Raw genomic sequence first — 12,885 nt, forward strand, 5'->3', positions numbered from 1 at the left:
TTAAGATAATATTTTTAAATTTTTGAAAATCTAACTTAATATGGTGATTTCAATTGATAATTTTAATCATATAGTTGAAGGAACTGCTAATTTATCTTATGAGAATATCTGAATTCTCTATAAAACCAAAATTACAATATAATTTATTTTAATATTTTTGTATTTTCCATAGAAATATGATGAGATATATTTGTTGGTACATAAAAAATGATTAATGTAATTGTTCGATCTCAAATTATAAATAATATATTTAATAATATTTGTTTCATCTAAATAAAATAGTAAAAATAACAATATAAGTTCCAAATAGGATGTTAGTATTATCTGTAAAGCATTGAAAGAAGGTCTTTCTGCATATGTAAAGAAGATAAAGCGTTTGCAGCAACGATAACGTATTGATTCGGAGGATTTAATCCTGGTGTTCCCAAGAATATAGATATTTCGCGAGTAATTGCGTTGTAAACAGAAGTACTTTGAGATGTTGTTGGAATTATGAAGTTTCCGTTCTTATCAACAGTTCCATCGTGCTGTAATGTCGTAACATTATCCGGCTGGATGTTGAAAATGTCCCAATGGGATTTTTCAATATCATAAACGTAAATTGGGGCGAATTGGCTGTCTCCCTGTGTATCATCGCGCGTCTCTCCTCCTATCAACAGCAAATAGTTGTCAAACGGAACTAGAGTAGCGTTCGTAACTGTAGATGGAGGACATGTTCCGGAAACCTTTTGGATGTATCCATCGTTTGGCTGGAAATCAAACACTAAGAAACCTGGTGTTTGCGATGCGCCATATATGTAAAGCTTATTATCGATCATTGCTGAGCATGCGCCAGATCTTCCAACATTTAAGTTAACTTGGGTCCAATGGAGGGATTCGACATCGAGAATATACATATCGGAAAGGACAGTGACATCTGATCCGCTGTATACAATGATTTTTCCTTTGTTGTATGCCATGATATGATTAGTTCTTGCTGTAGGAGCATCTCCGGTAGTTTGTGGACGAGTTACAGCACCTGTTTGAAGATTAACAACATGAAGATCGTTTAGGAATGCTGTTTCGGTAGTTCCTCCAAAAATCCAAAGATCAATGCCAATAAGAACTGCTCGCGCTCCAGTTCTAGGTTGCAAATCGGCATCTTGGACATTAATTTGAGTCCATTTATTGCTGTTTAAATCTAAATACCAAAAATCGTTGAGAAGTTGTTCTGTTGGAGTATTTCCGTAACAGACAACAACATAGTTAAATTGGGGACCAAATACAGAGCAGTGTCCTGTACGCGGTGATGGTGTTAAAGAGTCGAAGTTACGAATGCACCAGACACCGGCATTTTTCCTAACTGCCTGTTGGATCGAAATCGTATTTTTCTTGCTAGTTCGAATGGATTGATAGCCTGGTGGGCGCTTTGGCATAGCATAATGCGCTTGGTATGCCTGAATATCTTCGCTTGTGAATGCACCCATTTCAATAATTTTGTAAATTACAACTATTCAATTTTATTGAAAAATTTACGTTGTAAGCTTTTCAAAGTTATGATTGGGTTCAATTATTTATCCATCAAAACATTGTTTTCAAATTGCCCGATCAATGCGGCATTTTAATTTTATGAATTGAATTTTCTATAAAAATTTGTTAACTCATCAAATTTGGGAAAACTCAGGTTTCATTGCGATTCTGAATGGCAAAAAAATATCAATAAAATTTGATTGAATGATGACAATTCAGATAAAATCAGAACTGAAATTGAAAAATGGGATTTTGGATTAGGATTATGATTATCTAAATATTAAATGATAAAATTCTGTTTTGAATACTTTACAGGGAAAATTTTATAAATCTAAAGTCTTTTGGAAAATTTCGTGTTAGGTCTGTGGTTTCATTCAAACGATTAAGATATAAAAAGGAAAATAGATTGGTTTTGAGGTCAATTGTCCTTTAATTCTTCAAAATCAATCAATCGAGATTTTTATTCGCGCCTAAATGAACTTTTTATACCCTATGTTTTAACTATTTAGAATATCAAGTATGTTCTAAGGGCATCATGCAAATATATAGGCGTAATCAACATATCATTCATGAGAATATTTTTGATATCGCTTACCATCATTAGATAGTTGAGATAGAGATACAACTACTAAGCTATTTTCACTGTGATGTATTCAAAACCGAACAAAATGTTTAGAGAATTGGCTCAGAATAATAAGGCATATTTTCTGAGATTCGAAAAGTGACAAGGTGGGTGAGATGAGTGACTTCGCCTTCAGAACTAAAAAGGATAAGAAGCTTAAAGAATCAGATTTATTGGCGCTTAATCCTTACTCTCTATGGAGGCATTCATTACACTCTGTGATTAATGTCAGACCTGAAATTTTTGATACAAACGCTACTCGAACTGACATATCAGTTGGAATAGTTGCTGTATCTTTATATCATCTCGAGAGAAACATGCGATGGTCTGGTCTAGAGCTCTCATCTCGCCACTACTGCTGGACTGATATGAAGAATAGAGATCCGGCATCAATATCTGATATTGTATCATATCAAATATGTCATAATCTCGTACAATTTGCACAAGAAAGTGTATTAAGACTATCAGATCCTTCTCCAACTCGAATTCTTACTCAACTTAAGGAGTTATCTCACATTCCTCACAACAAACGATGTTTATTCATATACAATGGTCATGGTGCCCCTGAACCGATATCAGCATCTGGAATTATGCTGTCACCAGATGAATCTCTTGGGGGAGATCAAATTACAGCAAGACAATTGATTACATCAATGCCATTACCATCGTGCTTCATCTTTGATGCAGATTTTTCCGGTTTACTTTTTGATGATTTTTCAGATCCTACGATACAAAGCGACAGATTTGGTTTCTTTTCATGCGGTCCGAAAGAAAATCTACCACATCGAATAGGTTTGCCGTCAGATCTCTTTACTTCCTGTTTATTAACCCCTGCTTTTGTTGCTATGCTTTGGGGATCAAGACAGTTCTACGCTTTTACGTCAGGTGGATTACACGAATTCCCTTTAAGCTATTTCAGCGATGAAAACGGTGTCAGACCTCATTTACACTCATTTGCTTACGAAATTGAACGATTACTTACTACTTTGGTGCATGCAATGGCATATTCGATGATTCCTGCCGACATGCTATACAACTGTTTCTTCAGAGACGCGAAAGTCGGAAAATTATTTGTAAATTTCTGTCTTGCCAGAAGAATTGGAGCCGAAATTGGCTTCAAACCCATGTGTTATCCGGCAATACCCGACTTTTCACAGCACATTCTTTGGGAATACTTCGATTTGTACTTGGATCGCGTTTTATTACGATTAACTCAAATGGACAGCAACATTTCAGTTCCTCAAGCCACCATTTCAGGTGATTTCTCATCATTCCTTGCAGATGCTCTAACAGCAATCGAACATATCCTAGATATCAGAGTTTTCGAGACGATTCCAAACGAAATTTCCCTTTTACCACTTATTCTATCCGATCCATCGCTTGCCAAAGCGGGAATCAAAGCGGTTACTCGTTTCATTGACATTGGCGAAGAAACAATTCGAAATGTGATTTGTTCTGGCATGATGCCGATCATGATTTCGATGCCGTACAACATGGACAACGACCTCTTACTCCCTGTCGCATATTGCCTCGCTAAAATGCAGTCGTACGCGTTGACAACAGACTCAATCATCAGAAATTTCACGAAATCAACTTTACAAATCCGAAATCCTTTGTTTGAGACATATAAAACAATAAAGGATGAGCGGTATTTGTTGATTGCGTTAGTCCTGATGACAGTCGGAATGCATATGGAGTACGGAGACAATGCAAACGACATAGAACCTGAAATCTTTAAGATATTAGTTGACGCGATATCATCTAGTTCGATGGTTGTTGCTTATTGGGCTATTCTATATCTATCTGAGTTCTTACAACTTGTTCCTGAGCCAAGAAACATAATGGAAGAATTCAGAATTTTGGAAAAAATTCAAAATTTACAAAAAAGTGACAACCCAGAAATCCGTGCTGTTTGTATTGCTATACAGATATCCGGCATTGACTTTGAGAGTGAAATACCAGAATATGTTGAAAGTGTCTTCGAAAGATTGAGTAATGATGCGATGAATGATCCATCAATAATTGTTCGAACAGAAATATTAATTTTGTTACAAAGATTTTTGGAAAGTGAAAATTGTTTCACGGAAGAATATTCTAAATCTCTTCAACTTTGTAACAAATACTTAAAGATATTAATCAATGATCCGCACCAAGAAATCTGTGACCTTGCAACTGCTCTCCTTTCAACAGTCAACTCAAAAATTCAAGCTCCAACTGGATTTTCCACTTCACTTTTGATTGGCTCGATACATTCATTTTTAGCCAGTCAGTTTAGTAAATTCGAGAACTACACTATGCCTCCATTCTGTCTTCAGTCAACGCGCATTGCGAAGAGAGAACGAGAAGACATAATTTCAGCTCCTTTGATCGATAAAGCTTCATCTGAATACAATTTCATTGAAGTCGATCATTACAAACACCACAAACAGATTGTTACGAAACCTTTCTTCTTAAGTAACAAAGTTATATGTGGAGATATTGAAGGAAACATTCTTGTTAGAAATACAACAAGTCATGAAATAGAATTCGAATTTCCTTGGCAATATTTCTTTTCAAGAGCGATTTCTCCTAAAAATCTCAAGGATTTTCTGCCGATGTCTGAATCAAGCGTGATGCTGACAACAAGTAGAGGTGATGTATCATTTGTTAATAATATAACATTGCCTATTCCGAAAGTTATTGATTCGTTTTCGATTTTACAAAACGAAAGTCAAAAAAATCAAAAAGATTTGTTTTGTTCTTATAAGTTTTCTCATTACGAGATGAATCTTTTCTGTAGTTGCTCAAAGGGAATATTAAGGAGATGGGATATATCTAGTTGCAACTTCTTGAATGACTTAAATGTCTGTGATTCTTGTATAAATAACATTTGTTTGAACAGAAATTCATCAAAATCTGTTCTTATCGCGTCTGACGATTTTAGAGTTATAGATTTGAGGCAAAACAATAGTAGTTCTATTGTTATTAATACTCCATCGAAAGTAACATGTATTCACCAGTCATTGCACTCTGCAGAAGAGTTTTTCGTTGTTTTGGGAAATGGAAATGTCATGGATTTTGATATAAGATTCCCACAAACAATGAAACAGATGAATATTGAAAATGCTGTTGGAATAGAATCCCTTGCTTGGGCTCCTTTAGTTATTGCGCATACTAAAGGTATTGAAGCATTGGATTTAAGAAAGAGATCTTTCAACATTTTGAACGCTGCTTTTCCAAATGTCAAAATTGATAGAGTTGATTACGTCAAAGCTTGCAAGAAAATGAATGTCATCGAGGCTATTTTTAATGGCGCGGTGATGTCAACTATCCAAATTAATTAAAATTATATATTATGTTTGTTATTGTTAATCTAAATATTTACTATGTTATTGTTTATTTACTATGTTATTGTTTATTTACTATGTTATTGTTTATTTACTATGTTATTGTTTATTTACTATGTTATTGTTTATTTACTATGTTATTGTTTATTTACTATGTTATTGTTTATTTACTATGTTATTGTTTATTTATTATGTTATTGTTTATTTACTATGTTATTGTTTATTTATTATGTTATTGTTTATTTACTATGTTATTGTTTATTTACTATGTTATTGTTTATTTACTATGTTATTGTTTATTTACTATGTTATTGTTTATTTTATTCCTGATTTTATTAATCAGTCGTAGATTAATAAAAAATCTAGCGTACACAGAGATTTGTTGACATATAAGAGCCACTCATGTAAACTTTTGTTATATTGGACTAGAGAACTTTAATATTTTTTATGATTTAATAATAATGTATTGTTAAACAAGCTACGCGTACTCCGTGTTATCGTTTTCCGCCCACAATTACCAAGTCTTTGCCAATTATTCTCTACAGTCAATCGACCAGATCAAGTTCAACATTGGCCTCGAAACAACAGTCAACCGCGCCCGTCCAGAGCCATTCGAGATCAAGTTGTTCTATTGCTCCAACACATCACTTATCATCCAGCTTACAATCCTTTCCCAGCTCGCTGGCTTCTCCCGCTCCATCTACTTCCACCGGCCAGAGTCACTTGCCACACAAATCTTCGGTGTCTGGCGTTCCCAAAACGGAATGTCCATTGACTACTACTTGAAAGCACCACAGTCAATCCGGCAAACAATCCACGACCCACTTCATACAATTATTTACACCATTTTCTCTCTTTCATCCGGCTTCATCTCATAATACTACCTTAGATTCTCCAACCAGGCACCAGCTGTTAAATGTTTGTATTTTTGGTATTTTCAGTATTTTGCATTTAACAATTGAATTTCATAAGTTAGGCATTTACTATCAATTACTATACTTATACGTAAAAATCGTTTTATGTATAAAATCTAATGGGAAATTATGCTTATTCGAAATTATCAGAAAATAAAAAATATTATCTTATGTAAGAGCATTATATTATTGTGCCATGTGAAATAAGAAGTTTGGCCATTCCTTTTCTTTTAATTCCTGTTGCATAATGAAGAGCTGTTTTTCCAAATTTATCTTTTTCATTGATACTTATACCATGTGAAATAAGAAGTTCTGCCATTTCTTTATTATTATTTCCTGCTGCATAATGAAGAGCTGTTTTTCCATCATTATCTTTTTCATTGATACTTATACCATGTGAAATAAGAAGTTCTGCCATTTCTTTATTATTATTTCCTGCTGCAATATAAAGAGCTGTTTTTCCATCATTATCTTTTTCATTGATATTTATACCATGTGAAATAAGAAGTTCGGTTATTTCTTTATTATTATTTCCTACTGCATAATGAAGAGCTGTTTTTCCAAATTTATCTTTTTCATTGATATTAATACCATGTGAAATAAGAAGTTCGGTTATTTCTTTACTATTATTTCCTACTGCATAATGAAGAGAAGTTTCTTTATTTTGAACTTTTTCATTGATATTTGCACCATGTGAAAGGAAAAATTCACAAAGGGATGGTATATCAAACATTACTGAATAAACAAAGCATTTGGTAATATCATTAGTTTGACCGAAATAATCTAAAAATGCATCAAGATTACAATACCATATACAATTTTCTAAATCGATCGTTATATCGTATTCTTTCATCAAGAATGTAACAAAATCAATGTTGTGTGAAATAATTGCATATTTCATGCATTCATTATCTGGTTGTTGATATTTCAAGCATTCACTCATGATCTCTGGATTTCCGCTTAAAAATGATAAATTGAGACATGTTTGAGTTATTTCTGAGTTAAATTTAGATCTTAAAAACTTGAAACAATCAACAGCTCCATGATAGCAGCATAACTCAAGTAATGAATATCTTCCAGAATATAAATTGCTGCCAATTTTTTGATCTTTATCAAATCCATCTAGTTCTGTGAACGCAATGAATCTTTCTAAGTCATTATACATAATTGCTCTGTAAATTGTATCTTCTTTATGGATATCGAGATTTTCTGATTTAAAATTTTCGAAATCAAGAGATTTGTCTAACTTAATTCCATATTCTTTATAAAGCAGGAAATTTGCAAAGAATGGAATATTGCTGAACTCTTGAACATGATAATCATCATAAATGAGTTTGACAAGAAATAAATATGATTTTGTATAGCGATTATTAGCATAAAACATATTTCCAATGTCTTCAATAATCTTTTTGGGTGGGCATTTCATTGAATCAATCAATTCTGTTTTGATCTTTTTGTAAATATCTTTTAATTCTTCTTCTTTTTCCGTTTTCAGCTGATACAATGCAATATATGAATCAATGTAGTGTTTAAAGATACTTCGCGGTTCGCTGTATTTATTTGGATGAATGTTTTTTTCGGACATTAATAATTTTTTAATAGGACACATTTGCATTTTAATATATAAACCCATTTTCCTACGTAAAGTCTCCCTATCGTTTTTCTGCCTCAATATTGAGTGAATCTCTATCAAAAATTTGAATAAGAGACTTTACAAAAGAAAAGGAGTTTAATTATATTTTAAATTTATTAGAAGAAACAAATATTATGTTAGACATGTCGAAATCAATGATCACAAAGATTTCGGATCTAATTTCGGATTTAATTTATGAATTTTAATTAAATTCATAGATACGAAAATACACAATGTCTAAACCAATAAGATTTTCATCCAGACGATTATATTCAAAATGTTAGAAATTTTGCGATTTCCGGAAAAAGTGATATCGCCGAAGGCGGTGTTACTTTTTTGGAAAATCAGGATTCTTACCATTCAATTTTGTTCAAAAAAAAACTTTCGGAAAAATTTTCGAAGAAATTTTTTCTAGCTCTCGTTTCTAAAGAAGGTTGATGGAAGCTTGTCATTGAGATAACCGACTTGTAAAATTTGTTACGTGGAACCTCTTTGTTGACCTCTATAGACCATGTTACTTCCTTACTTTTCAAGAGTGATGAAAAGATCTCCAATTCAAATTTAATTATTTGGCAAAAACATCCTTTTTAAGCCAAAAATTTGATGCCAATACATACTACCCATGTTGCATTTAGCAGATTCCCTTTTTTTAATGATATTTTTATCCCGACTAAACTTTACATTTATTCAAAAAAATCTTTTTGAGAGAAAAAATTTCCGAAAATTTTTCGAAAGGGGTTGATATCAAAATTGAATAGGCAAGAATTATGAATTTAACACTTAATTACTATGGCAGCATATAATTATATTTAACTAATACTTATTTTATTTGAGTAAATATACGACATCGAAAATTTTACCAAAATTAAAAATTAAGGGTGCACACGAGAGGATCATGTAAACTTCAGAATTTAGAACCTTATTTTTAGGCATTATCTTGGCTACCTATTTAGGCTCGAAAAGCAAAAAATATCAAAAAATACAACTTGAGTCCATTATGACCCTTTCATGGAGGTAGTTTTTATCCGCTAGTATTTTCCCTTTGAATCTCTTTACAATTCGAAATCAAATTCAAAACTCAGTAGAAGAAAGGAAGAATCGACTTACTACGGTTGTAATACGAATAAATACATATATTTAATTATTTTTATTTACATAATAATTGTTTGAAGCTCATATTCCATCAAATTTTTAAATAAAAACATTAAAATGTTGAAAATGTTCATATATTTTAATAGGGTTTTGGCACTTTATTGAGGAATTACTACATACATAGTCGAACTGAACTTGATATTTTGAAATTTAAATTATTTATCAAAATTAAAATTTAACTTGAAATTTATAATTATTTAGTCATACTTTGCATAATTTTAAGTAGATTTTGTAAAAAATCAAGAAAGAAAAATTTTAACGTGCTTTATTTTTTCTTTTTTATAATAATACATATTATTATATAATTAACATATTCATAATGTTTCACCCTTTCAAAAATATAATCCTCCTCCTCTCAAATAAACGTACATACGGGTGGCCTCTTTTTTCAAAAAATTAAAATTTGAAATTTTGGGCTCAAATATTAGAGATTTTTTCAACCTTCAACGATATATGTTGTCTATATCAGACCTCCTTTCTTTTTGATACTTAACATTGTTCCTAAATCTTAGCCGTTAAGGCTGTTCTGAAAATATTTTTTTTTCGAAAAAATTCGAAAAAAATTCTTAAAATTCAAAAATCCCTTAATTCCTGAGGATTAGGGTTGTTAGATTCCCGACGATAGGTGTCTTGGAAGATTTGCCTGGTGTCATCATAGTGTCTTTAAATCAAAAATTTTATTTTGGAGTTAGTTTTATTGATTTTTCAATAAAAAACATTTCTAAAACAAGAAAATAAAACGATAAAATATTTATATTTTATATAAGGATCTTATATATTTAAAATAAATATCATTTTATTTTTTTCATTGGTGTCTGTCAAACCATAATACACTATTCAAAAATTCAATGTGTCTTGCGGTTTCAAAAGACACCTTCAAATTGAACGATAGCACAGACACTATTGAATTTTACCCATTTTATTTAGTTTTTACCCTTTTTATTTTTAAGAATTAATGACTGAAACAGCCGTTTTGCTATGACCTCAATCACTTTTATTTATTATTTTAAATATTATTTAATTTTATTATTTGAATAGGCCAACTTATATTTGAGAAGCTCAATTTGAGACCCCTTAATACATTGAAATATCATAAATATTGAAATATTAAAAAGTGTATTTCAAAATATTGAAATTATAAAAATTATATAATACTGAAATTGAGACAAATTAATAAATTCAATGTTTTTTTTGAAATAACTCTCAAATATTATTTTTTTGTTTATTTAATGATGAATAAACATGATTGCTTTAGTCAATCATAAAAACTAATTTAAGTTTAAAATAATGAAAGGATAATTTGATCGTTTTTTAAAATACAATTATTTTTGATGATTTGCAAGAATCTTTGAAAAGAATATAATATAGGTTCTATTATTGTAAAATTTATCCAAATCATGTATTACATAAATTACGATTAAAACGATGAAAGAACCAAAAAGTGTGTTTTGTGTTTTGTTGTTGCGTGTTGGATGCGGGATCCTGTTATTTCCGAAATCGACAAAAAATTTGGAAATTTAATTTCCGAAATCGAAATTATATTAATGTTTTTAATATTCTTATATCAAAAGGATTAAAGTTCATTAAGAGAAAAACAATTCTTCTTCTTCAATCTATTGGCGCATTTATTTCTACACGCCAATAAGGAAGGGAAAATTATAAGACACCATGGTGTCTTCAAAACGCTAATTTTTGATATTTTTAACAACCCTACTGAGGATTTTGGAAAAAAGTTTTTACATGAACATGTGTATATTATATTAGGGATGCGTTAAACACGCCATTTGACCGGGCGTACATTTTTTTTGTTCGCCCAAAAATTTCGCCATTTGAGAAATTCAAAAATTAAAAATAAAATTTTAATCTTGATTTTTTTATTTTCGTGATTTTTTTTTTGAAACTTACATAAGCGATGAAATACTTTTTTTAAGTAATCGTTTATTATATATAAATATATCTTAATAAATTTAATTCCTTAAGGTAGAGCGTGTTCAAATTTAAAATCTCATACAATATTTTCTTAATGGCGTATTTTTCTGAGGTCGCCCATATAAAGGCGAATTCAAAATTGAGAACTCCAAGGCGTATGGCGAGTATTCAAAAAGTACGCCACTTACAAAATATTGAATGTGGATTATCAATTTTTTGGCGTGTTCAATTTCAAATTTTGATATTTATGTTTATTTTATTCAGTATAATGCTAAGAATTAAAATATAAAATTCATAGAATTTTTTCTTTGAAAATATTTTACATTTTTATTAGACCACTCCTAGACTAGTCATCAGGTTATCCTCAGATCATCCTCAGACTACTCCTTATCAGATTACTCATCATCCTCAGACTACTCCTTAGACCCCTCCTCATCAGACTACTCCTTAGACCCCTCCTCATCAGACTCCTCCTCAGATCTTCCTCCTGAGACTACTCTTCAGACTACTCCTTAGAGTCCTCCTCATCAGACTAGTCCTGAGACTAGTCCTCAGACTACTCCTGAAACTACTCCTCAGATTATCCTCAGACTCCTCCTCAGATTATCCTCAAACTACTCCTCAGTCTAATCCTCAGACTCCTCCTCAGATTATGCTCAGATTATCCTCAAACTCCTCAGATTATCCTCAGACTACTCCTCAAACTCCTCAGTCTAATCCTCAGACTCCTCCTCAGATTATCCTCAAACTCCTCAAACTACTCCTCGGTCTAATCCTCAGACTCCTCCTCAGATTATCCTCAAACTCCTCAGATTATCCTCAAACTCCTCAGACTACTCCTCAGATTATCCTCAAACTCCTCCTCAGATTATCCTCAGACTCCTCAGACTACTCCTCAAACTCCTCAAATTATCCTCAGACTACTCCTCAAACTCCTCAGATTATCCTCAAACTCCTCAAACTACTCCTCGGTCTAATCCTCAGACTCCTCCTCAGATTATCCTCAAACTCCTCAGACTACTCCTCAGATTATCCTCAGACTCCTCCTCAGACTACTCCTCAAACTCCTCAAATTATCCTCAGACTACTCCTCAAACTCCTCAGATTATCCTCAAACTCCTCAGACTACTCCTCAAACTCCTCAGACTACTCCTCAAACTCCTCAAATTATCCTCAAACTCCTCAGACTACTCCTCAAACTCCTCAGATTATCCTCAAACTCCTCAGACTACTCCTCAAACTCCTCAAATTATCCTCAGACTACTCCTCAAACTCCTCAGATTATCCTCAAACTCCTCAAACTACTCCTCGGTCTAATCCTCAGACTCCTCCTCAGATTATCCTCAGATTATCACTTTACATATATATCGATAACTAAATAATTACTTATTATACTTTCTTTATTTTTTTTTAATTTTAAAATAATATTAATATATCTTTCTACGTTTAATGATGAAAAGAGAAAGAGGAGTAAAAAGAGGAAAGAGAAAAGAAAGAGAGAGAGAGAGAGAAAAAAAGAGAAAGAAAGAAAGAAAAAAAAGGACGGCGATAATTTTGTATTGTTTTGTTATTCGGCCGAATGGCGGCTACTTCGTACCCGCCATTCGGCCCCAAAAATAGCGTATTATTCTATTTTTAAACGGTCATGGCGTAAAACCGTCGCATCCCTATATTATATGAAGTATATTGATAAGGTAAAAATCAAATTTTATTGCATATTCATCGAGAAAATAAACTAACGAATCCCTCAAAATTGAGAGGGTAATCCTCCTCCTCTCAAATAAACGTACATACGGGTGC

The 12,885-nt window shown here is 32.0% G+C and overlaps 4 protein-coding genes across 4 annotated transcripts, besides 1 other annotated feature; 2 read left to right on the forward strand and 2 right to left on the reverse strand.

The window, feature by feature from the left end:
• Positions 1-195: 195 nt before the first annotated feature.
• TVAGG3_0964540 (nitrile biosynthetic process) lies at positions 196-1,593 on the reverse strand (the record flags this gene model as incomplete). The annotated part of the gene is made up of 1 exon (XM_001325408.2): positions 321-1,466. One exon carries the CDS (start codon positions 1,464-1,466, stop codon positions 321-323), a length of 1,146 nt encoding a protein of 381 aa, XP_001325443.1.
• Positions 1,594-1,864: 271 nt separating this feature from the next.
• Positions 1,865-5,509, forward strand: TVAGG3_0964550 (TOR signaling; the record flags this gene model as incomplete). The annotated part of the gene is made up of 1 exon (XM_001325407.1): positions 2,248-5,454. The coding sequence occupies one exon, from the start codon at positions 2,248-2,250 to the stop codon at positions 5,452-5,454; it is 3,207 nt and encodes a 1,068-aa protein (XP_001325442.1).
• Positions 5,510-6,552: 1,043 nt separating this feature from the next.
• On the reverse strand, positions 6,553-7,956 carry TVAGG3_0964560 (ankyrin repeat and SOCS box-containing protein 4 family; the record flags this gene model as incomplete). Its single annotated transcript, XM_001325406.1, has 1 exon — positions 6,553-7,956. The coding sequence occupies one exon, from the start codon at positions 7,954-7,956 to the stop codon at positions 6,553-6,555; it is 1,404 nt and encodes a 467-aa protein (XP_001325441.1).
• Positions 7,957-8,880: 924 nt separating this feature from the next.
• Positions 8,881-9,756: a mobile genetic element.
• A 1,658-nt stretch (positions 9,757-11,414) lies between these two features.
• Positions 11,415-12,463, forward strand: TVAGG3_0964580 (uncharacterized protein; the record flags this gene model as incomplete). Its single annotated transcript, XM_001325405.1, has 1 exon — positions 11,738-12,463. One exon carries the CDS (start codon positions 11,738-11,740, stop codon positions 12,461-12,463), a length of 726 nt encoding a protein of 241 aa, XP_001325440.1.
• Between the last annotated feature and the right edge of the window lie 422 nt (positions 12,464-12,885).

This window comes from Trichomonas vaginalis, chromosome I (genome assembly GCF_026262505.1).
Source record: "Trichomonas vaginalis G3 chromosome I, whole genome shotgun sequence".
Classification (NCBI taxonomy): domain Eukaryota; phylum Parabasalia; order Trichomonadida; family Trichomonadidae; genus Trichomonas; species Trichomonas vaginalis.